Source organism: Vulpes lagopus, chromosome X (assembly GCF_018345385.1).
Source record: "Vulpes lagopus strain Blue_001 chromosome X, ASM1834538v1, whole genome shotgun sequence".
NCBI classification, from domain to species: domain Eukaryota; kingdom Metazoa; phylum Chordata; class Mammalia; order Carnivora; family Canidae; genus Vulpes; species Vulpes lagopus.
Genome location: NC_054848.1, coordinates 80,161,574 through 80,187,469, shown reverse-complemented (window position 1 = coordinate 80,187,469; position 25,896 = coordinate 80,161,574). Strand labels below are relative to the sequence as shown.

Genomic DNA, 25,896 nt, shown 5'->3' with positions numbered 1-25,896 from the left:
TACCTTGCAAGAAGTTACAGTGGCCAAGTTCAAAATGGGTGTTGCCTGTGTTCTCCTCTAGGATTTTGATGGATTCTTGTCTCACATTTAGATCTTCCCACCATTTTGAGTTTATCTTTGTGTATGGTGTAAGAGAGTGGTCTAGTTGCATTTTTCTGCATGTGGCTGTCCAATTTTCTCAACACCATTTATCGAGGAGACTTTTTTCCAGTGGATAGTCTTTCCTGCTTTGTCGAATATTAGTTGACCATAGAGTTGAGGGCCCATTTCTGGGTTCTGTATTCTGTTCCATTGATCTAGGTGTCTGTTTTTGTGCCATACTATCTTGATGATAACAGGTTTTTTTAAAAGTACATTTCTACTTGTTTTATTTTTTAATTTTATATATATTATATATATTTTAAATTTTTATTATATATACTTTTTAATTATATAAATATAATTTAATTAAGAGAGAGAGGCAGAGACACAGAGGGAGAAGCAGGCTCCATGCAGGGAGCCTGACGTGGGACTCAATCCTGGGTCTCCAGGATAATGCCCTGGACTGAAGGCGGTGCTAAACCGCTGAGCCACCCGGGCTGCCTGATGATCACAGTTTTGTAATACAGCTTGAAATCTGGTAATGTGATGCCCTGGAATTGGTTTTCTTTTTCAATATTCCTCTGGGTATTCGGGGTGTTTTCTGATTCCATACAAATCTTAAGATTATTCGTTCTAACTCTGTGGAGAAAGTCCATGGTATTCTGGTAGGGGTTGCATTGAATGTGTAGCAAATTGCCCTGGGTAGCATAGACATTATCACAATATTAATTCTTCCAATCTATGAGCATGGAATATTTTTCCATCTCTGTATCTTCCTCAATTTCTTTCAGAAGTGTTCTATTGTTTTTAGGGTATAGATCCTTTACCTCTTTGGTTAGGTTTATGCCTAGGTATCTTATGCTTTTGGGTGCAATTGTAAATGGGATTGACTCCTTAATTTCTCTATCTTCAGTCTCATTGTTAGTGTATAGAAGTGCCACTGATTTCTGGGCATTGATTTTGTATCCTGCCACACCGCTGAGTTGCTGTATGAGTTGTAGCAATGTTGGGGTGAAGTCTTTTGGGTTTTCTATATACAGCATCATGTCATCTGCGAAGAGGGAGAGTTTGACTTCTTCTTTGCCAATTTGAATGCCTTTTACTTCTTTTTGTTGTCTGATTGCTGAGGTAAAGACTTCTAGTACTATGTTGAATAGCAGTGGTGAGAGTAGATATCCCTGTTGTGTTCCTGATCTTAGGGGAGACTGTCTTTCCCCCTTCTCTATTGAGAAGGATATTCACTGTGGGCTTTTCATAAATGGCTTTTAAGATATTGAGGAATTTTCCCCCTATCCCTACACTTTGAGGAGTTTTAATCAGGAACGGATGCTGTATTTTGTCAAATGCTTTCTCTGCATCTATTGAGAGGATCATAGGGTTCTTGTTTCTCCTCTTGTTGATGTGCTCTATCACGTTGAATGTTTTATGAATGTTAAACCAGCCTTGCATCCTGAGGATAGATCCCACTTGGTCATGGTGAATAATCTTCTTAATGTCCTGCAGGATCCTATTGGCTAGTATCTTGTTGAGAATGTTTGCATCTGTGTTCATCAGGATATTGGTATATACTTCTCCTTTTGGTGGGGTATTTGTCTGCTTTCTTTAAATGCTTTTTAAAACCATTTCTTCTTTAAATGCTTAATATAATTCCCTTGGGAAGCCATTTGACCCTAGACTTTTGTGTCTTGGGAGGTTTTTGATGACTGCTTCAATTTCCTCGCTGGTTATTGGCCGCTTCAGATTTTCTATTTCTTCCTGTTTCAGTTTTGGTAATTTGTGGTTTTCCAGAAATGCAACCATTTCTTCTAGACTGCCTAATTTGTTGGCAATTAGCTGCTCATAATACGTCTTTAAAATTGTTTGTATTTCCTTGGTATTGGTTGTGATCTTGCTCTTTTTTAAAAAAAGATTTTATTTACTTATGAGAGAGGGGGAGACAGGGAGAGAGAGAGAGAGAGAGAGGCAGAGACATAGGCAGAGGGAGAAGCAGGCTCCATGCAGGAAGCCCAATCAGCCCTGGGACTTGATCCCAGGACTCCAGGATCATGCCCTGGGCCAAAGGCAGGCACTAAACTGCTGAGCCACCCAGGGATCCCCAATCTTGCTCTTGCATTTGTGATTTTATTCATTTGAGTCTTTTCTCTTTTCTTTTTAATAAGGATGTCTAGGGGCTTCTCTATCTTACTAATTCTTTCAAAGAACCAGCTCCTGGTTATGTTGATCTGTTCTACAGTTCTTCTGGTCTCTATTTCACTGAGTTCTGCTCGAATCTTTTTCTCTCTCTTCTTCTGCTTGGTGTAGGTTTTTTTTTATTTTTTTTTATTGGAGTTCAATTTGCCAACATATAGCGTAACACTCAGTGCTCATCCCACCAAGTGCCCCCCTCAGTGCCCATCACCCAGTTACCCCAACCCCCCACTTACTTCCCCTTCCACTACCCCTTGTGCATTTCCCAGAGTTACATGTCTCTCATGTTTTATCACCCTCACTGTTATTTTCACTCATTTTTATCTCCTTTCCCTTTATTCCCTTTCACAAATTTTTATATTGCCCAAATGAATGAGACCATATAATGTTTGTCCTTTTCCGATTGACTTATTTCATTCAGCATTATACCCTCCAGGTCCCTCCACGTTGGTGTAGGTTTTACTTGCGGTTCTTTCTCTTTCTCTTCCTTTAGGTGTGAGGTTAACTTGTGTATTTGAGTTTTTTCCAATTTTTTGAGGGAGGCTTGTATTGCAATGTATTTCCCTCTTAGGACCGCTTTTGCTGCATCCCAAAGGTTTTGAAGGGTTGTATATTCATTTTCATTAGTTTCCATGAATCTTTTTAATTCTCTAACTTCCTGGTTGACCCATTCATCTTTTAGTAAGATGCTCTTTAACCTCCATGTGTTTGAGCTTCTTCCAAATTTCTTCTTGTGATTGGGTTCTAGTTTCAAGGCACTGTGGTCTGAAAATATGAAGGGGACAATCCCAATCATTTGGTATTGGTTCAGACCTGATTTGTGACCCAGTAATGTGGTCTATTCTGGAGAAAGTTCCATGTCCACTTGAGAAGAATGTGTATTCAGTTGCGTTTGGATGCACAGTTCTGTGTATATCTGTGAAATCTATTTGGTCCAGTGTTCATTCAAGGCCCTTGTTTCTTTGGTGATGCTCTGCTTAGAAGATCTGTTATTTGCAGAAAATGCCATGCTAAAGTCTCCTACTATTAGTGTATTATTATCTAAGTATGTCTTTACTTTGGTTATTAATTGACTGATATACTTGCCAGCTCCCACATTAGGGGCATAAATATTCATAACTGTTAGGTCTTCTTGTTCAATAGACCCTTTAAGTATGATATAGTATCCCTCTTCATCTCTTACTACAGTCTTTGGGATAAACTTTAATTTATCTGATATGAGGATGGCTACCCAGCTTTCTTTTGAGGACCATTTGAATGGTAAATGGTTCTCCACTTCTTCATTTTCAGGCTGGAGGTGTTCTAGGGTCCAAAATGAGTCTCTTGTAGACAGCATACAGATGGGTCTTGCTTTTCTTCCAGTCTGATACCCTGCGTCTTTTGAGGGATCATTTAGCCCATTCACATTCAGAGTAACTATTGAAAGATATGAATTTAGTGTCATCGTATTACCTATTCATCCCCTGTTTTGTAGATTGTTTCTTTGGGCTTCCTCTTTCTTTTACAGGGTCTCCCTTAATATTTATTGCAGAGTGGTTTGTTGGTCATATATTCTTTCAGTTTCTGCCTATCCTGGGAGCTCTTTCTCTCTCCTATTCTGAATGAGAGCCTTGCTGGATAAAGTATTTTCGCTGCATGTTCTGCTCATTTAGTACTCTGTATAGGGACTCCTGGGTGGCTCAATGGTTAGGCATCTGCCTTCGGCCCAGGGCGTGATCCTGGAATCCCAGGATCGAGTCCCACATCAGGCTCCCTGCACGGAGCCTGCTTCTCCCTCTCCCTGTGTCTCTGCCTCTCTCTCTGTGTGTCTCTCATGAATAAATAATTTTTTAAAAAAAGTACTCTGTATATATCCAGCCAGCCCTTTCTGGCCTGCTAGGTCACTGTGGAGAGGACTGCTGTTAATCTGGAATTTCTCCCCATAATTTAAGAATCTCTTGTTTCGCACTACTTTAAGAATTTTCTCTTTATCTTTGAAATTTGCAAGTTTCACTATTAAATGTCGAGGTATTGAACGGTTTTTACTGATCTTGGGTGGGGGGTCCTATCTCTTGGATCTGAATGCCTGTTTCCTTCCCCAGGTTAGGGAAGTTCTCAGCTATGATTTGTTCAAATATACTTTGTGGTCCTCTCTCTCCCTCAGCCACTTCTGAAATCCCAATTATACGTATATTCTTCCTTCTCAAGCTATCATTTATTTCCCTACGACTTTCTTCATGGGCTCTTGTTTATCTCTTTTTTCCTCAGCTTCCTTCCTTACCATCAACTTGTCTTCTAAGTCACTCACTCTCTCTTCCACCTCCTTAACCCTAGCAGTTAGGACATTCAGTTTGGATTGCATCTCATTTAATCTTTTTTTTAATTTAATCTATTTTTAATTTCGCCCTGATTAGATCTCAATTCTGCAGTAACAAAGTCTCTAGAGTCCTTTATGCTTTTTTTCCAGAGCCACCAGTAGCTTTATAATTGTACTTCTGAATTGATTTTCTGACATCGTATTGAAATCCAAATTCTGTAACTCTGTGGCAGAAAGTAGTTTCAGGTTCTTTCTTTTATGGTGAATTATTCCTTCTAGTCATTTTGTCTAGTGCAGAGTGGCTGTTTGAGTGGGCTGAGTCAAAAATATCAACCATGACCTAAGTAAAATACACCCTAGATAATTTTGAAAAGGTCAGAGACCAGAAAATAAAAGAAAAAGAGAACAGAATAAAATAAAACAAAAGGACCATTAAAGTAAAAAATAAATTTTAAAACAAAGTAGTAAAAATAAAAAGCCAAAAACAAAGAAGAAAAAAGAAAAAGAAAAAAAAGGTAAAGAAAAGAGGAAAAAGAAAAATTAAGGGGGGGGGATGGTGGTGGTGAAGAAGTAGTAGTGTAGGGAGAATGTAGTCTACCTGAGGGGTCCTAGATGTTGATTCTCTTGGTTCTGAGTGTGTACTGTTCTGTATGTTAGAAGATGCTCAATCCCAAATTTATATAAGCCAACAATACTTATTGAAAGCCCCAACATTGACCACCAAAACATAAACAAGATAAGAGGGTGCAGAATGGCAAGGAAGAGAGAATATAATCCTACAGAATGAACCTACAGGGTGTTCCCCTTGTCTCTGGGTGTCTGTTGGTCTGTTTTAGAAGGTGCTAACTTCCACCATTGTAAAACAAAACGAGGCAGAAAAAACAAAAAACAAAAACCCTTATCTCATGTATCTATCAAAATTAAACTGAGTATGTTGAAAGGAATCCAGAAGTGAAAAACATATCTAAGACATGTAATTGTAGAAATATGAAAATCAAAAAGGAAAATACTTAAAAATGAAGAACTGGTAAAATATTGTAGTTAAAGTGGGAAAAGAAAAAAATATTGGAAATTTTTAGTCTGATATAAAAACAACGAGGGGGATCCCTGGGTGGCGCAGCGGTTTGGCGCCTGCCTTTGGCCCGGGGCACGATCCTGGAGACCCGGGATCGAATCCCACATCAGGTTCCCGGTGCATGGAGCCTGCTTCTCCCTCCGCCTGTGTCTCTGCCTCTCTCTCTCTCTCTCTCTCTCTCTCTCTCTCTCTGTGACTATCATAAATAAATAAAAATTAAAAAAAATAAAATAAAATAAAATAAATAAAAACAACGAGGGATCCCTGGGTGGCGCAGCGGTTTGGCGCCTGCCTTTGGCCCGGGGCACGATCCTGGAGACCCGGGATCGAATCCCACGTCAGGTTCCCGGTGCATGGAGCCTGCTTCTCCCTCCGCCTGTGTCTCTGCCTCTCTCTCTCTCTCTCTGTGACTATCATAAATAAATAAAAATTAAAAAAAAATAAAATAAATAAAAACAACGAGGGATCCCTGGGTGGCGCAGCAGTTTGGCGCCTGCCTTTGGCCCAGGGCGCGATCCTGGAGACCCGGGATCGAATCCCACGTCAGGCTCCCGGTGCATGGAGCCTGCTTCTCCCTCTGCCTATGTCTCTGCCTCTCTCTCTCTGTATGACTATCATAAATAAATAATAAAAAAAATTAAAAAAAAAAAACAACAACAAGCTCCAGCTTGGTCCTGGAGCTTTCCCATACTACTTGTTCAGTAAACCTGCTCTTCCCTTTTTCTTCCAGCTGGTCTTCTGAGGGAGGTCCTGCTGTGCTGATTATCAGGTGTGTGCACCTGGGGGAGATTCCCCACCAACTGCCGGGTGCCAGGCTCAGTGGGACTTGTTTATCCTGTGAGGCCTTTGTTCACTAGTGTCACTGCCTCTCCCAGGCACAAGGTGAAACAAAGAGGAAAAACAATGGTGGTGGCCAGATTCCCAGGTCTGGAGTTGAGCTCCCTTTGAGTAACTAATTATAGTCTCCCAGTTGGCACTGGCCTAGATGCTCCTGGGGTCCGGCAGGGGTGTGCTGATCTGCACCGCTTGGGGGCGCCCCATGGCAGGAGAGTCCTCGCTGTCCTGTGCCCTCCCCGCCTCCACCTGTGGGGGGCGGGGAAACACAGGATGGCTGGCTTTGTCCACTTGGGCGCCCTGGGATCTGGGGCCCTGTGCCACTGGACCCGCGCTCCCAGGGACTGCCTCTCCTGAAGGGAACAGGGCACAGCCACCTCCATCTGGAGCCAGCCCACCTAACCAACTGGCTTCTCCCAAATGCCCCAGAGGGCTGCAGCACTCCAGGCCTCTACTGATATCAGACTGCAGTTTGCAGTGAGCTTTCTGCCGGGCGCCCCTCCTCTTATAGTGATTCAGGGAACCTTGAGGCTTCACTGCCCCTCCTGCGATTCTGCCTAATTTCCCTGCTAAACACTTTTCTGTCAGGGAAAACTGGCGCAGATTTTTAAAGTTCCTGCTTTTCCAGGGCTGGGCTTTCCTACCCCTGAGTCTTTCACCGCTCCACTTTAGCCTGGCTACTTGGGCTTCTCCTCCCCCACTTTATTGGTTTTATTTTTTTTCTTCCTACTCCTTAGAAGTGAAAACTTTTCTCTCTGTAGCATTCCAGGTGTTCTCTCTTTAAATCTCAGGTCAAATTTGTAGGTGTTCAGGATGTTTTGAAAGTTATCTAGGTAAGTTAGTGGGCCCAGGTGAGTTGTGGGCCCCTACTTTTCCACCCTCTTGCCCCTCCCTCTTAAATACATTTTTAAGAAAGAGATCTTTATTTTTATTTTATTTTTTATTTTTTGTAGTTTCAAGTTTTTATTTAAATTTCAGTTAGTTAACATACGGTGTAATATTAGTTCCATGTTGTAGAATTCAGTGATTCATTACTTACATACAACACTCAGTGCTTATCAGAAGTGCCCTTCGTAATACCCATCACCTATTTAGTCTACCCCCCAGCCCACCTCCTCTCCAGCAATCTTTAGTTTGTTCTCTATGATTAAGAGTCTGTGTCTTGGTTTGCCTCTCTTCTTTTTCCCTATGTTCATCTGTTTTGTTTCTTAAATTTCACATATAATTGAAATCATATGGGGGGTAGCCAAGGTGGCTCAGCAGTTTAGGACTGCCTTCAGCACAGGGCTAAAGACCCAGGATCAAGTCCCACACTGGGCTCCCTGCATGGAGCCTGCTTCTCCGTCTGCCTGTGTCTCTGCCTCTCTCTCTCTCTCTCTGTCTCTCATGAATAAATAAAATCTTTTTTTAAAAAAAGAAATCATACGGTATTTGTCTTTCTCATACTTTACTTTTTTTGCCTATCATAATACTCTCTAGCTCATCCACATCACTGCAGTGGTAAGATTTCATTCTTTTTTATGGCTGAGTAATATTGCATCAGGGTACAAAAATACTGAATCAAAGGGGCACATGCTCTCTGATTTTAATAGTAGCATTATCAACAATAGCCAAATTATAAAAAGAGCTCAAATGATCATCAACTGATGAATGGATAAAGAAGTTGTTGTATGTGTGTATGTATGTGTATAGAAACATGCACACACACTCATATATATGTAAAATGCAATATTACTTTTGTAGCTATTAGTGCAATGGATGGATCATAGCTTAGTTCTATTTTTTAACTTTTTTAGGAACCTCCATACTGTTTTCCACAGTAGCTCCCCCAGTTTGCATTCCCACCAATAGCACAAAAGGGCTGCCCTTTCTCCACATCCTCATCAACATCTATCGCTTTCTACATTGTTAACTTTAGCCATCTTTAAAGTACACTTGACCCTTGAATAACGTGGGTTTGAACTGTGCAGGCCACTTATATGTGGATTTTGCCCCATATAGTTCATTACTATAAATGTATTTATTCCTATGATTTCTTTAACACTCTCTAGCCTAACTTTGGTGTAAGAATACCATATATAACACATACACAAAATGTATGCTAATCGACTGTTTATGTTATTGGTAAAGCTTCCTGTCAATGGGAGGGTATAAGTACTTAAATTTGGGGGGAGTAAAAATTTATGCATGGATTTGTGACTGCACATGGAAGGGTGGGAGGTCTGGCATGCCTAACTTCCATGTTGTTCAAGAGTTAACTGTAATTTTTTACTTGATTTCACATGGATCAAAATGTTCCAGGGAGTAAAGGAGGGAAGTACAGACTATGATTTGTCTTCCTTAGGGTTGCCCTATGGGATTTTTCTCATTAATAAGTCAAAATGATATTTATTATTTTACAGTGTGGGTGTGGGTGGGGATTTGATATTTCCTTACCTAAAATGTAATGTCATGGCCACCATCCAGGCACTTCGGTCCCAATAATAAGGTACTTGGGAGGCCAAAAATTTTATCAGTTTGTTCCTTTGTGAACATGAAGTGCAGGCATATTTTGCTAAGAAAAAAATTAGAACATTTTCAGAGTTGGGCTCCTTGAATTGGGAGTGGGGAAAAAAGAAAGAAAGCCCTATATTTTTGAGGGATGGTCATTAAGAAATTCTTTAAAAGGCTACCTTACTGTTTATCATATGTTTAATTATGATGAGTTGTTTACATGGTGATTTGTTAAGTTTATATAAATATCATAAAATATTTTGAAATGGAAAGCTCATTTAAACTGTTAATATAAAAAAGTTAATATGTTCTAGTTTTTACATATAATTTAATTTCAAAGTAATGGTGCCAAAATGAAAGAGGAGATAAGAAAACAGAATGCCTAAAACTTCTCTATTTTAACAAATTTTATCTTTTAGTCTTGTTCTAAAATCCCAAAACATGATCTATTGAGGGAGATTATCAGTCTAACACACATGAACCTGCTTATACTTTTCAGATATGGAATATTCAAGCATAAAATAGTTTCAACAAATTATCTAAATTAAAGCTTCCTTATTGCCAGGTCTTCCTACATCCCATACACTAGAATGTAGCTCCATAATTTCACTCATGTAGTAGCTCCAATCTATGAAGCAGAACAAACTGTTGATTTGTGCTTAATTAAGCCAAATATGCATAAATTATTTTCAATTACATAAAGCCAGGTGCTAAATTTAGATGCCACAGAAAAGTCATTACCGTTATCAGCCAGGAGGATCAAGGGATAATGTAAGGTAACTGCAAAAACCCAGAAGAGTGAATTACTTCTCTAAATGAAAGGAAATTACTTTAACTATGAAATAACATTTATGTATAACAAAAATTTTCACAAGATATCCTACTCTGCTCTGAACCAGGACAATTAAGTAAAATAATTAGGCAAATGATAAGTAAGCTACCAGATATCCACTAGATGTGTTTCAGAAATTTAGAAAAGGACCTCAGAATTCTAACTTACAAATTAGTCTCCTGTTACAACCACCCAATGGTTCTCTGTTGCCCCAATTCCATTATTAGGAAGAAAAAAGTGTCAACTAACTTCAAGTCCACTGCTCAAGTCATTACATTGCTGGTGGTTATTGCCAATTATTACATGACAAAGAAATAAAATCTTAAAGAAATTACAACTATTTACATTTCTAAGATGGTTATTATCTCTTCTTCATTAAACAAAATGCATAAAGGAATCTTTTAAAGGGGTAGCACATAACACTGGATTTCAGCGAACAAAATGGATAAAGGCAAGCTTATGCTGGCACCCAGTCAAACTCCTGTGAGAGCTAATCCAAATGTGGATTTGTGGTAAAGCATAGCAAAGCTGTTGGCTTCACAATTTTAAGTAATAATACAGTAATTGAGCAGTTATGAAAATCAGCACACACTTTCCCTCTGGACCAAATAGAACCAAACAAACCTTAAAAAACACCTCTGCTCCTTTCTGATCATTTTGCTTAATTTACATGTAATACAGTGGCAGCATTCATGTGGAAATTTCAAGCATTTTGAAAATACCACAGGTAAAACAACCATGCAGACATACACAATCAACCACAATATGGGGCTATGGCTATTCTCAACATACATGTGTGGTAGAAATCTTGGTGTATTTCTGCAGACCAACCTCTTATTGTAGAGATATGGGTTTGAAGAGTACATGGGAGTGGATGGAATAGAGAAACTGGTGCAATTTGGTCCATGTTTTAAGAAAACATGTCAAATGAGAAACTAAAAACAGAAAACAAGGAATGATTAAAAGAAATTCGCAACAAGTAAAAAAACTATTTCATACTACATTATACTGATTTGATTCTCAATCTGATTTACCTATTATTTTTCAGGAACACAGTTGTACAAAGTGATATATAATTCTTTGGTAATGAGGACAAGAGCGCCATAAAAATTCTGGCCAAGTAAAATGTAGAACCAGATTACTAGCTGTAACACAGGACTGTAAGATCTATTTTAAATACTCTATCCTGTTCTTGATGGACTAAAGAGGGCAAATTATGTCACTGGGTATTTATGAACATTGCTTCTCAAATTTTGTCTGGAAAATATAAGCATCTGTTAAATAGAAAGTCTCCTCTGCAAATAACACTTGTAATTTTTAAAGATCAGAAAATGATATATTGTGAAGTCTAATGAGGCAATTTTTGTTGCCATATTTTCAAGAGGGCCTTTTTCCAAACTGGATGAGACGAACAGGTCTTGCAAAATTAAAAAACAAAGAAGTCCTGTTGAACCTCAGATTTCTCTCCACCCTGGGGGTGGCTTGAAAAAAAGGAAAGAACAGCACACATTTATCACCATCTTAACAACACACACTGATTTGGCACCTATTATCTTTCATTTTATCCTCTCAAATCTGTGAGGTAGACACCATTTCACAGAGGATGAAAAGCCATGCCCTCTCCTCCATGAATCCTTACACAACCTTTCAGTTATTCGGTTCTAATTATAATTTGCTTGATTTACTAGTTACTGGTTATAAATATAATTTGCCTGGTTTACTGGTTACTTCCCCTAACCTGAACGTCTTCCCCTTATCCAGATTATGAGCCATTAATTCAAAGGAGGGGAAGTGAATCTTAACTGTCTTTGTACACTAGCATTCCATGTGGCACACAGCAGGCGTTTATGGTTGAATAAATTAAAGACTTGTCGAATGCCATTCAACAGAGCTGGGAAGGGGACTAAAACGCAGATTTTCGTACTCTTCCCTCCTCCCGCTACATCACGCTGCCTAAATGAAGTCTGGCCCACCACTTCGAGGCCACCATATCAAATTGCAAATTGTCACGAAAAAGATCTCAGCGTTCCCCTGTGTCCAAAAGTTTGAATGCCCCCGCCCAAAATGGGAGGTCTCAAAACCAAATTCTCTGGAGGCTGTACACACTAGACCAAGGGACGGTTCTGGATTTACAAATCAAATCACTGAAGGCAGAATGGATTAGGCGGCAAGAGTTAAACTTGCAATTGTTTCACTGGCGTGCTTACAAGCATGGCTTTGAAAGAAAAGGGCAGCGTCAAACACTCGAGAGGAAAACGAATTACGACGGTTAGTCTGAAATAAGATCCCAAGGGCGGAAAACGGGGTGACAAAGTAAAAGATGCTAAAATGGGAGAGCTCAGCAATGCTGAGACCTATCACTCGCCCTCGCCCTCACACGCGCCCGTACCCCCTTCGCCCCCCACCGCCGCCTGCTAATCTCTCATTTGAAGCCCATCCCTCAGGAGGGGACTGGGGCTCTTCTCTTTCTCCTCACCATCCTCCCCGTCCACACACACACGCACCCGCACCCGCACTCGCACTCCCCAGGATGGTGATTATAGATAGGGGCTTTTGCGAAAAAAGTTAAGTCCACAACTGCAAACTGACCCCAGTCACCAGCCTCAATGCTACCTGTCGATGACTAATAGTCGTCATCAGCCCCCGTCCCCGAGGGAAGCGACGGGGCAGGTACTTTGCCTCCGAGAGAAGCCCTCCTCCGCCTCATTGTTCCTCCGCCTCAGAAAAGACCCCTCCTCCTACCCCCTTCCTACCCAAAGAGCAGCTGCTCTCCCGGCGAGGGGTTCTCAGAACTCAGGGAGGGCGACGGAAAGGTGGTGGCGGGAGAAGAACCCCAGCCCCTCCACCCGGGGTTTAGAATCCGGCGGTGGGTGGCGACGAGTTAACTGTTTTCCTCACCGCCTTTTAAGAACCACAAGCCCAGCCCCGAGGTGGGTGGGGATGGCCGCAGCTTACCTGTGAGACCCCCTCCACCTTCCTCAACGTAGCCCCGACGCCGTTGCAGCACGAAGTAATCGTTGGACCTTTCCATCAGCCACAGCTTCAGCGCATTTTTCAGAAGCACTTCCTCAGGCTTCAGCCACATCCTCGAACTTTGTGCCGCCAGGCAGCAGCGATCCAGATGCCCTGCTCACCTCACCCGACACTCCTCTCTTTCCCTCTAATTCTCCTCCCACCAAATTTTCCTCAGGCAACGGCGGCTTGGGTTCAGGTTTTCCACACTTCCCCCAACCCTCCCTTCGCTCCCACGTAGGCAGAGAGATTGCCAATTCCCTCCTACAGCTCTACCGCCCAAATGGGAAATAGTCCTGCTTCCTTGCCTTCTGGGAATTGTAGTTTCCTACTCGCTTTTTCTGTACTTAAACAGCGGGCTCTGAGGACTACAATTCCCACAATCCACAGGGATGAGAACGGGGCGGGGGTGCTTTCAAAGCGCGTCCCGCCACCACTTAAGTGTATTTTGTCTATTTAAAGTTTAAAGCGGTTTTTGGTTCAAATAAGTGAGCCTCAGGTATAAATGTGTTGTTTCTTCTCATCCATTTACAGACGAGGATGTTAAACTGTAGGAAACGATGTTTCTGGAATTTTGAATAACGAACGGCCCAAACTGGGAGGCAGCCTTTGCAGCACTGATTCTTCATGAGTTCTTACTTTGTACTAAAGCGATTTCATATAGATTATCTCATGTAATTGTGACAAGTCTTGCGAAGTGGATATTATTTCCCGCTTTGCACATATATAAACAAAAGCGCAGACGGGTGAGGTGACTTAACCAAGGTCACGCGGTAAGTGGAGTCTGATACACTTGCTTGTCTGCTTCAAAATCTTCCTTAGATTAGGTTCTTTTTGCTTATACAGGAAGAACATAAAATCTCCAAAGCCCCATGATTTTCTTCACGCCATGGGCTCCTTCCTCCCCACTCTGCCACCTCAATCTGTTTGTAATCTGTTTATTGTAATCAGCCACGGAAAATGTCTTTGCCAACGTTCCTTTTCAGGATCTAAACAATTTATGAACATTTCCCCCCTTTATTAAACTCTTTAAGGACATAAAAATCTCTTTCAGGATGACCTTCACCTCTCTGTACCTTGGCATCTGCTTAAACACAAAGGTGAATGAGGCCAATGATTTGTATGACATCGCAGTGAGGAATTATTTGAGGTATGTTTTTATTTGTTTCGAAAACTGGGCCCACCAGAATGAAAGAGTACACTAAGCGCAAGACAGTTTTGTAAGAAAGACGGAGTTGGGGGGCAATGTACAAATAAACAAGGGGCTCTTGGTGTGCTATTTTGAGAATAAAGCCACAAGGCCATTTCACTTAAAAAAAAAATGGGGTGAGACACACCCAGATGCCAAGTCCTGGAGCCAAAGAACTGTGCCTTGGAGGAGTGTTTCTGGCTTAACCCTCCCAAGATGTGGGCCAGCTCAAGGGAGACAGGCATATGTAACAAGCAGGGATTTTTTTCTTAGGGTGAGAAAAGGGTCAGTTTGGGATTCTCTTCTGCTAAAAGGCAGTAAATAGTTCCAAGACAGCTTTCTGGAGAAGATCGGAAGAGGCAATCTTCCCAGAGCCCAAACTGCAATTTATCTGTAGGGAAAGCCATCCCAATTTGGATGTATACTAAGGAAGATAATTTATTTTCCTGGTAAAAGATGGGTAAATGTGGCAGAGATATGAGGTGCCCCTTTTACCTTTCCTTCTCCTTTTTCTTCCTCATCAAACCACATTCTTTACCAATATCCTTACAACTGTGAAAAGGGCTGTCCAGAACTGGATGGTTCCTCTGTATAATATTGATTGATGATTTTAATTTAAAAATTAATACTAATTAATAAAATTTAATCCTTATTAATAAAACAAGGATTTTTACATCCTTACTTTATAGATGAACAGGATCTCAGAGAAGTTAAATAACTTGCCTAAATTCACATAGCTGAATAAGTAGCAGAGTTGGGGTTTGAACCTAGATTTGTCTGACTACAAAACATGACACTACACTACCTATGCATATGGCTTAAAGATACCTTAAATACATATCCAAAGCCAAACTTATTTCTACAATATTTCCTCTGCCATTTATCCTTCTAGGCTCTCATAGTTCAGAGCACCACTGTTTACCAGGATGCTCAAGCTAAGAACCTTGGAATAATCTTGAACTTCTTACTCTCACCACCTTCATTGTCTCTCTCTCACACACACTCACCTCTACTTCTTTTTCAAAAGTCCATCCCATCCTACTACTACTTCAGATTAGCCTCACATCATTTTCCTTCTACTCTATAATAGCATCTCACTTCATCTGTCTGCTTCCATTCATGTTTTCTGATTTATTCAAGCCACATAATTATGGACATAACATTATATCATGCAGAGATAATACCTCATTTATCTGACTCAAACTTCTAAATCCTAGCCTGAAACACCTTTATGAAAAGGTACTAGAAAACCCCAAATAGCAGTTCCAAACCCTGTGCCATGGAAAAGCTAAGGCTGTCAAAGATTGTACTGGATTCTTATTTGAAATGAATTTCACTAGCTTAGTTTATGCTTTTTAGCCTGTAGCGGGTTTAGAAGCAGTAAGATTCAAAACAGGTGGGTCACCGCTAGAGGAGAACCACTGAAAAGTTTGCTGCTCAAAATGCGGATCCCAGACCAGCAACATCTTCATCACCCAGGAGCTTGCTAGAAACTCAGAATCTCAGACCCCCATCCCAGACCTGCTGAATCAGAATGTGCATTTTAACAAGATTCCCAGCGTAATTTGTGGGCACATTAAATTTTTTTGTGCATTGATTTAAGCAAATTAGATATTTGAAAATCAAACTCTATAACTTGAGGGTGGTTAATGATGTTTCCATTAAGACCTACATAGGCATCTTTTAAAAATAAGCCCTGTTAGAGAAGTTTAGATACCTGAATTGCTTTTTTAAAAAGTTTATATTAGGACAAAACCATTAAAATTTCTTATGTGGTATGTAAATATAAACCTTATATTTTTTAATGTTTAAAAATAGTTTTAAAATTCACTCCAAACAGAAGAGGCAATAAGTAAAAACCTCAATATTGGTTACAGCCTAGGGTGATAAAATTTCTCTAGATGTTATGGAGCTTAATTAAAATACTTAGTAAATGAACACAAACTAGATGGAGGTGGGGGCGAGGAGGAATGTTCCGAGCATTCCAACTGCCTTTAAATGCCTGGGAACCATTATTATTAGTAGTAAGATAATACAAATTAACTTAGGCTAACCCTATAAATGAACTCTTCGAAAATCCCTCTTAAGTTGGAGACTCAGGATCCCTGGGTGGCGCAGCGGTTTGGCGCCTGCCTTTGGCCCAGGGCGCGATCCTGGAGACCCGGGATCGAATCCCACGTCGGGCTCCCGGTGCATGGAGCCTGCTTCTCCCTCTGCCTATGTCTCTGCCCGCCCCCCACCATCTGTGTGACTATCATAAACAAATAAAAATTAAAAAAAAAAAAGTTGGAGACTCGCCAACGGCGGCTGCCCGAATCAGTTTATATTTTGATTATTATGTGAGAGTAAAATAAAGTCTGTTGCTCAAACTAGCTTTTTGGTTATCGAAATAGGAAGAGGGGATCCCTGGGTGGCTCAGCGGTTTGGCCCCTGCCTTTGGCCCAGGGTGCGATCCTGGAGTCCTGGGATCGAGTCCCGTGTCCGGCTCCGGGCATGGAGCCTGCTTCTCCCTTTGCCTGTGTCTCTGCCTCTCTCTCTCTCTATGCCTATCATGAATAAATAAATACATCTTTAAAAAATAGGAAGAAAATTCAGAAATGACATGGAATTCTCCTTTGTAAATGCTGAAGAGAATAAAAAACATACATATACACAAAGACTTGTACATATTCATAGCAGTATTATCCATAATGGACAAAAAATAGGAACAATCCAAGTGTTCATTAACTGATGGATAACCAAACGTGGAATACATATCCAATGGAATATCATTCATTCATCAATAAAAAGGAATGAAGTACTGATGCATGCTTCAAACATGAATGAGCCTTGAAAATATGATGCTATGTGGAAGAAGCCAGTCAAAAAAAACCACATAGTAAGTGTATTCCGTTTATATGAAATGTCCAGAAGAAGCAAATCTATATATAGAGAAGGTAGACTGGTGGTTGCCTGAGGCTGGGAATGGGAGCAGAAATTGACCGCAAAGGGGTATGAGGGAACTTTTGGGGATGATAGAATGTTCTAAAACTGGATTGTGGTGACAGCTGCACAACTCTATACATTTGCTTAACATTGTGTAACTGTGCATTTATAATGGGCAATTTTTAGTATGTTAATTATACTTCAATACAGATATTAAAAATTTTTTAAATTATAAATTCTGTCCCAAAAGAACTCCCTACAAAACAAGAAATGAGAATATAGGTCAAGTTTACTGTGAGCATCACACAGGTACACCTGCATATTGCCTCATAAGACATGTGTACCCAAGACATATGTGTACCCTGGTTTGATAATCATGGCTCTGAGGTATCCCAAGCCTGTTTATTCTTAACATGTTTGACAAAAGAGATGCACTTAACTCACTAACAGCATCCCAACAAACATACTGCCAAAGAGAAGACTGAAGGAAAAGTAAACCTTAAAGTAATAAAATGATTTTATGTCTTGGGTAGTATGAAGATGGACTGGCATCAATGTGTTTTTCTAAAATTATTATCAGTGGTCAGCCTTATTATTTACCTTACTGACTTGAAAAATAAATAAGTAATAAATAAATAGTTCATGGTAGCTCAGTTATATTACAATGACAGCAATTCCTCTCTATGTAATATGTAAATAAATATACTAAAGTTTTAGTTTTTATTCATCAAATATATCAATGACCATTTTTCCTTCCCAAATCCGAGCATATATGAAAAGTTAGTATAGGCTAATTAGACTAAACACCAGACACAAACTTTTATTGGAATATTTTATTTACATTTTATATTTAAAGAGAATCAATACAAATTGGGAAATATTTACACCATTTCAAATCAGTGTACAAGAATGCAATGGTTTTGTCCATTCTACATTTAGCAAACAAAAATACATGTCTGTTCTGCTTTTGCCTAAATTCTGCTGGAATTTGCACTGGAAACACAACTTTAAAACCAAGATAAGCCACACAGAATACGAATAAAGTGCATTTTTAAGTAGCTCTATTTTACTTTGGTGGATGAAAGCTTCAAACTTTATATTAAGGCACCTGGAATTCCCCCCCCCCCATTCTTTTTCAAACACCAAGAAAATGCATTCACAAAATTTATAGCTATATGGACAGAATTTTAGTTTACCTAATGTAATTTCAGCCCATTTAGGTAAAATGTAAACTCAATTTTCAAAGTTGGTATTGTTTGGAAAACATTTTCTACAGACTAATTTCTGCAGACTAATTCATACATAAAGATAATTAGCAATTTTTGTGTGACTTAATCATTATCATTTTCAAATACTATAATTTATATACTCCGCTTTTGAAAATCATATAATTTTGAGAAAGTTATACAGCATTTTTATAAGGAAACTTTTTGTCTATAATCTTATATCAAATTGGTGTCATTAATATACCAATCAACCCAGTCCAGTCCATATTCTCTGATTAACTATGCTCAACACTCACATGAAGTACATTTAGCCTAATTTTAAAAACAAGAAATTGTTAAAATGAATATTTTGCTTTAATCTTGTTCTATCAACTTAATGTAGCCTAAAGAGACATTTCATGAAGTACTAGCCTAAGTTTGCATTGCTTTTTACATTACAATTCCAGATCAATATAAGCACCTGGAGAAAAACCCTGACACACATAGCCCAAGCTAAAATAGTAGTATTTTTAATTAAGATACTATCATAAAATAAAGTGATTACAGCTATTCCACATCTTAAAAGCAACATGTCTATAAGAAAATTGTTATAAATTAAAAACATGACTACTTGAAGAGAGTTTTATATTTTTAAAAATGTTTCTATCACTATTGAGAGGAAACTTGCCTATGAAAAACATTATGAGTTTGTGGAAAAAAGTTAATAGATTAAATATTTTAATTTAACTATAGCATAATATTAGTCATCTCAGCACTTCCAGTATCATTCTTATTTAATTAAGTTTATCCAGTTCATTAATAGTAAACTATGCCCTGATTGGCAGTTCTGTTATTACTAAAGTTTCAAGTTTTCTAATTGACACAGATTTTAGGATTTAATTTCTCGAACAGCAATCTCTTGATCAGGAGTTTCATCTTCTTCAAAGGTTGGGTTGTCAACATGAGGAACAATATCCACTGCCACGGAACTTGCCTCATGGTTTACCAGCTGTAGATTCTCATCTTTAAAAAGAAATGGCAAAAAATAAAAATAAAAATAAAAAATAAAAAAAATAAAAAGAAATGGCAATCTTAGGATGATTTCACCCCTCTCCTAAGACAAAATTCAACACTCACATCTAAAAAGCCTTTCCTGTCTATCATACTCTGATAATGATACTCATTCCCTGTTCCTTTAATAATTGTACGATTTAGGCTATGTCTTACATAAGGCATATATGATCTTTTTTTTTTTTTTTAAATTTTTTTTTTAAATTTTATTTATTTATGATAGTCATACAGAGAGAAAGAGAGAGAGGCAGAGACACAGGCAGAGGGAGAAGCAGGATCCATGCGCCGGGAGCCTGATGTGGGATTCGATCCCGGGTCTCCAGGATCACGCCCTGGGCCAAAGGCAGGCGCCAAACCGCTGCGCCACCCAGGGATCCCATATATGATCTTATTAAACTGATTTACAATTACTTTTTCTTTGATTCACATGTGTGCTTACTTCAACCTCCTTAAGAGCAAAAGTTATGTCTTCTGCTGCTTTTTCATCCTTAAGCCTGGCTTCACATTTCAATCACCTGGGTGCTTTAAAATATTACCTATGCTTTTTCACATGCACAGACTTTAAAAACAAACAAACAAACAAACAAGCAAACAAACAAGAAGGTAGACAGAGTACCCCGAATGGAGTACAAACAGTAACAGATGAACATAATTATATAACAGAGGAAATAAAGAACCATCCTGAAAACAGTGGGGAAGGAAAGCACTTAACCTAAGTAATTTTGGAAAACAGTATTCTGACTATATCCTATAAGGCTAAAAACAGAAAGGACACTAGTTAGTGAAATTGTGAGTTACAAATAAGGAAAGGGGAAGGCTAGAATAAACTCTGTGGTGTTTGACTAAAATTAGATATATCAGTATTGAGCTCGTGGTTTTTCAGATAGATGATAGATAGATAGATAGATAGATAGATAGATAGATAGATAGATAGATGATAGATAGATAGATGTATATAGATATGTGTGTGTATATTTGTCTGAGTACATGCACATATTTCCTAGCTTTGTTCACTGAAAGGGCTAACAGCAATGGTACCCCCACAGCAATCAATGATCATGCCTAGTGCCCAGATACTGGTTTTGAAGTACCATTCTCCAAAAAAGTCCCCCCCTGTCCCCCCGCCGCCCCTCCAATGGCTCCTTCTAGGGCTAGTACAAGGAGAGTACAAGATTAACCCCTTGTAGCTCAGGGGTCAGCAAACTACAGCCTGCAAGTCAAATCAATGGCTAAGAGTGGTTTTCACATTTTTATTTATTTTTTTTTTTTTTTTTTTTTTTTTTTGGTTTTCACATTTTTAAAAGGTTGTAAGTCAACCATCTCCCCTCCCAATGCAGCAGATTCTTATGGCCTTCAAAGCCTAAAATATTTACTATCAGACCTTTACAGAAAAAGTTTGTCAATCCCTGGCTTAGAACATCTTGTGGTATCAGAAAAGTAAGAAGTGCTCAAAAAAACAACAAATGCTAAAAGAACACAGAAACCACCTTGATGGAGTTCCAAATTACCAAATCTAGGACAATCTAAGCAATGAATAAATCATGAGAGTAAGACTACAGAATAAATGAAATACCTGTGAGTCCATACTATTATATATAAATAATTGAATAAATAAACAGAAAGAGGATAATGATTCCTTAACATATAAACTTAATTAATGTAGAAAGAAGGATGGAAATAGAAAATTACCATTTGGCACACATTTCAGTAATAATTATTGCAAGGAAAAAGCACAGATTGCTAAAATTAGTGGGTAAAAGCATGAGAGACAGAACATTTGCATAGTCTCCAAGTGTCTCTCTATAAGATAATAATTACAAAGGGAAAAATAGTACCTTTAAATGGAGAAGCTTGGCAGACACTATCTTAACCAACTAAGTAAAATAAAAACCATCAGTAATAAGACATGAACATCATATGCCTCCTTATATGAGGAAGAGAAGGACACAATATCATTTCTGTGGTATTCTTGTCAGAAATACATAATGGACAATGAACTTATATCATTGGGAAACAGCAGATAAGTTCAAAGTGAGAGACATTCTACAAAATAACTGACCAATAATTTTCAAAGTGTCAACTTTATGAAAGACTAAAGAACAATCACAGATTAGAGATAAAAAAACACATGACCATTAAAAGCAATGTGGCTCTCTCAACAAATTGGGTGAATAAATATATTCAAACATAATAAAGGCCATTTATGACAAACCCACAGCTAATATCATGCTCAACAGTGAAAAGCTAAAAGCTTTTCCTCTAAAATCAGAAATAAGACAAGGGTACTCAACTCTCACCACTTCTATTCAACATAGTATTAGAAATCATAGCCAGAGCAATTAGTAAAAAAGGAAAAAGGCATCAAAATCAGAAAGAAGTGAAATTATTTCCACATGACATGACCATATGTCAAGAAAATGATTAAGACTCCACCAAAAGACTGTTAGAATACATGAATTCAGTAGAGTTGCAGGATACAAAATCAACATACAATAAACAAGTCACATTTCTATATACTAACAATGAAATATTTGAAAGAGAAATAAAGAAAATGATTCCAGTTATAATAGCATCAAAACAATAAAGTATGGGACGCCTGGGTGGCTCAGGGGTTGAGCGTCTGTCTTTGGCTCAGGGCGTGATCCCAGGGTCCGGGATCGAGTTCCGAATCGGGCTCCCTGTGAGGAGCCTGCTTCTCCCTCTGCCTCTCTCTGTATCCCTCATGAATAAATAAATACAATCTTTTAAAAAACAATAAAATATGTATGAATAAATTTAACCAAGGAGGTAAAACTATAAGACACTGATGAAAGATACTGAATACAAACAAATGGAAATATATTCTATGTTCATGAATTAGAATACTGTTTAAGTGTTCATATACCCCAAAGCCATCTATAGATTCAATGCATTCCCTATCAAAATTCCAATGGCATTTTTCACAGAAATAAAATCCTAAAATTTATATGGAACTGCAAAGACCCTGGGTAGCCAAAGCAATCCTGTGAAAGAAGAACAAAGTTGGAGCTATCATACTTCCTGATTTCAAACTATATTACAAAGCTATAGTAACCAAAACTAGTATACTGGCATAAAAATAGACACATAATTTAGCGCCCAAAAATAAACCCATGTACATGTAGTCACCTAATACTTGACAAGGGAGCCAAGAAAACACCCAATGGGGAAAAGACAGTCTTTTCAATAAGTGGGTTTGGGTAAACTGGATATTCACATATGGTAGAATAAAAATGGACCCCTATCTTACACCGGTCACAAAAATGAACTCTAAATGGACTAAGAACTCAAACAAGACCTGAAACCATAAAATTCCTAGAAAAAAACATAGGAGAAAGGCTCTCTGACATTGGTCTAGGCAATGATTTTTTGTATAGGACACAAAAGCATGAATCAACAAGTGGGACTACATCAAACTGAAAAGTTTTGCACAGCAAAAGAAACAATCAACAGAATGAAGAGGCAACCTACAGAATGGGAGACAATATTTGCTTATCAGATAAAAGATTAATATCCAAAACATGAAACTCATACAACTCAGCAGCAAAAAAACCAAAAAATCCAATTAAAAATAGAGGAACTAAATAGATATATTTTCTTCTTTTTAAAGATTTTATTTATTCATGAGAGACATAGAGAGAGAGGCAGAGACATAGGCAGAGGGAGAAGCAGGTTCCCTATGGGGAACCCAATGCCGAACTCGATCCCAGTAGCCCGGGATCATGCCCTGAACTGAAAGCAGACTCTCAACCACTGAGCCACCCAGGTGTCCCTAGATATATTTTCAAAGAACACATACGCATGGCCAACAGGTACATGAAAAGATGATCAATATCACTAATCATCAGAGAAATGCAAATAAAAACACAACACAATCACCTTACACTTGTTAGAATAGCTACTTATCAAAAAGACAAGAGGTAAGTGTTGGCAAGGATGTGGAGAAAAAGGATCCCCAGTGCACTGTTGGTGAGAATATAAATGGGCATAGCCACTATAAATGACAGTATGGAGTTTCCTCAAAAAAAATCAAAAGTACAAGTACCACATGACCCAGCAATTTCAGTTTGGGATATAAATGCAAAGGAAATGAAATCACTATCTTGAAGAGATATCTGCACTCTCATGTTTACTGTAGCATTATTCACAATAGCCAAGATATGGAAACATCCTAAATATCCGTTGACAGATGAATGGGTAAAGAAAATGTCATAGACACACAGGAATATTATTCCTCAACGAGAAAGAAGGAAATCCTGCCATTTTGCAACAACATGGGTAGACTTTTGTGCTAAATGACACAAGAGAGAAAAAAGACAAATACAGCATGATCTCACTTATCTGTGGAGTCTTAAAAAGAAAAGGCCAAACTCAGAAAGAGAATAGAATGGTGGTTGCCAGGGGCTAGGAGAGAGCGGATGGGGAAATGTTGATTAAAGGGCACACTCTCAGTTATTAGATGAGTAAGTTCTGGGGATCTAATGTACAGCATGGTGACTACAGCTAACAATACTGTATTACAGACTTCTTAAAGTTTATACATTATACTATAGTTAAGTGTGGCAACCATCTGTCACCATATAATGTTATTACAATATCATTGACTATATTCCTTATGCTGTGCCTTTTATTCCCATGACTTATTCATTCCATAACTGGAAGCCTGCACCTCCCACTCCCCTTCACCCATTTTATCCATCTCCCTCCCCTCTGCAACCATCACTTTGTTTTCTATATTTATAGTCCTAATTATGCTTTTTGTTTGTTTTTTTGTTTTTTTAGATTCCATATGAATGAAATATTATGTTATTAGTTTTTCTCAGTCTGACTGATTTCACTTAGCATGATACCCTCTAGGTCCATCCATGTTGTTACAAATGGCATGATCTCATCCTTTTTATGGCTGTGTGAAATTCCATTGGATTATATATACCACATCTTCCTTATCCTTTTGTCTATTGATGGACACTTAGATTGCTTCCACATCTTGGCTACTGTAAATAATGTTGCAATAAATATAACGGTGCATATATCTTTTTAATTTACTGTTTTCGTTTTTGTTGGGTAAATACTCAGTAGTGGAATTTTGGATATACTTGAAAGTTGCTAAGAGTAGATCTTAAACATTCTCACACATACACAACAAAAATTTGTAATTAGGTGGTGAATTTATTAACTAACCTTACTGTGCTAATCATTTTGCAATATATAGGTATATCAAATCATGTTGTACAACTTAAATTTACACAATTTTATGTCAAATATATCTCAATAAATCTGGAAAAAAAAGAGTAAAAGGGAAATACAATGTGGGATCCTGGAATAGAAAAAGGACCCTAGTGGGTCAACTGGTGAAATTTGAGTAAGATCTGTTATTTGGTTAATAACATTTTATCAGTTAATTTCCTGGTGTTAATAATTACATATGGTTATATAAGATGTTAACATTTAGAGAAGTCGAGTGAAGGGTATATGGGCATTATTCTGTTTTTGAGATTTTTAGTCAGCCTGAAATTATATCAAAATTAAAATTAAAAAAATACCTATGCTTGGGCCCCACTCCTCATGGATTGTGATTCTAACCATTCTGGGGTAGAGTCAAGGCATCAGCAATGTTTAAAATTTCTCTGAGTGATTTTAATGTGCAACTAGGGTTAAGAACTATGGCTCTTATTTAGTGGTTCTCAAAATGTAGTCCCAGGACCAGCAGCAACGGTACCACCTAGGAACTTACTAGAAACAAAAATTCTCAGGCCCTACTCCAAACCTACTGAGTCCAAAACTGTTGGCAGCCCATTCATTTTAACAAGCTCTCCAGGTGATTTGATGCATGTGTAAGTTTTAAAACCAGTGCTCTAACACAACTTACTGTAATGATGGGACAAGCTGACATGAACTAATCAACTATATGTTCACAAAGTTATTTAAATCAACTACCACTGCAATAATCAATAGCTAATAGCCAAGACACTCAAACTCATAATACATAATCATAGATAAAATTAAATCTACTCTACATGGTCATTGATTCAACATTTATTTGAGCATCTACTATGTGGCACACTGTTCTAGGTGCTGGGTATACAATAGTGAGTAATAAGACACTATTCCTATCCAAAGGAGTCCCTTAGCCAAGGGAGTCTTTTCAAAGGAGGTTAAGTTTTTTTTTTATTTTTTATTTATTTATGATAGTCACAGAGAGAGAAAGAGAGAGAGGCAGAGACATAGGCAGAGGGAGAAGCTGGCTCCATGCACCGGGAGCCCGATGTGGGATTCGATCCCAGGTCTCCAGGATCGCGCCCTGGGCCAAAGGCATGCGCCAAACCGCTGCGCCACCCAGGGATCCCAAAGGAGGTTAAGTTTTAAAGGAGAAACAGGAATTAAACCAGGCTTCTCCAATTTCTTGGGCGAAGAAGAGTGGAAGGAATGAGCAGAGAGAAAATAGTGGTTCAAACCATGACTGTGGAATTAAGGTTGAGAATTAAGGGATGGATTAAAGAAAAGAGATACTGAATTAGTAAGAAAGAGAGGGAAGAATCTAGGGATCTCCCTAGTTTCTCGTGTGAGGCACCTAAATGGGTGTTACTATCATTCATCCATTCAATACAGAGCAAGGAATTTAGATCATCATTTCATTTGCTTGTCAAATTCTCTGCAAAAACTGTTCTGCTTACTACC

At 38.6% G+C, this 25,896-nt stretch overlaps 2 protein-coding genes across 4 annotated transcripts in view; both read right to left on the bottom strand.

Annotated features, from left to right (window-relative positions):
• Window positions 1-13,020, bottom strand: part of TBC1D8B (TBC1 domain family member 8B) — a 69,716-nt gene extending 56,696 nt beyond the window's left edge. For both annotated transcript variants that reach the window (XM_041742315.1, XM_041742316.1), the window contains exon 1: window positions 12,754-13,020. In XM_041742315.1, the coding sequence (XP_041598249.1) occupies window positions 12,754-12,883 (130 nt within the window). In that variant the 5' untranslated portion in view covers window positions 12,884-13,020. The remainder of the gene's footprint in view (window positions 1-12,753) is intronic.
• A 4,722-nt stretch (window positions 13,021-17,742) lies between these two features.
• The window catches only part of RNF128 (ring finger protein 128), a 111,065-nt gene continuing 102,911 nt past the window's right edge, over window positions 17,743-25,896 (bottom strand). For both annotated transcript variants that reach the window (XM_041741659.1, XM_041741658.1), the window contains exon 7: window positions 17,743-19,152. In XM_041741659.1, the coding sequence (XP_041597593.1) occupies window positions 19,019-19,152 (134 nt within the window). In that variant the 3' untranslated portion in view covers window positions 17,743-19,018. The remainder of the gene's footprint in view (window positions 19,153-25,896) is intronic.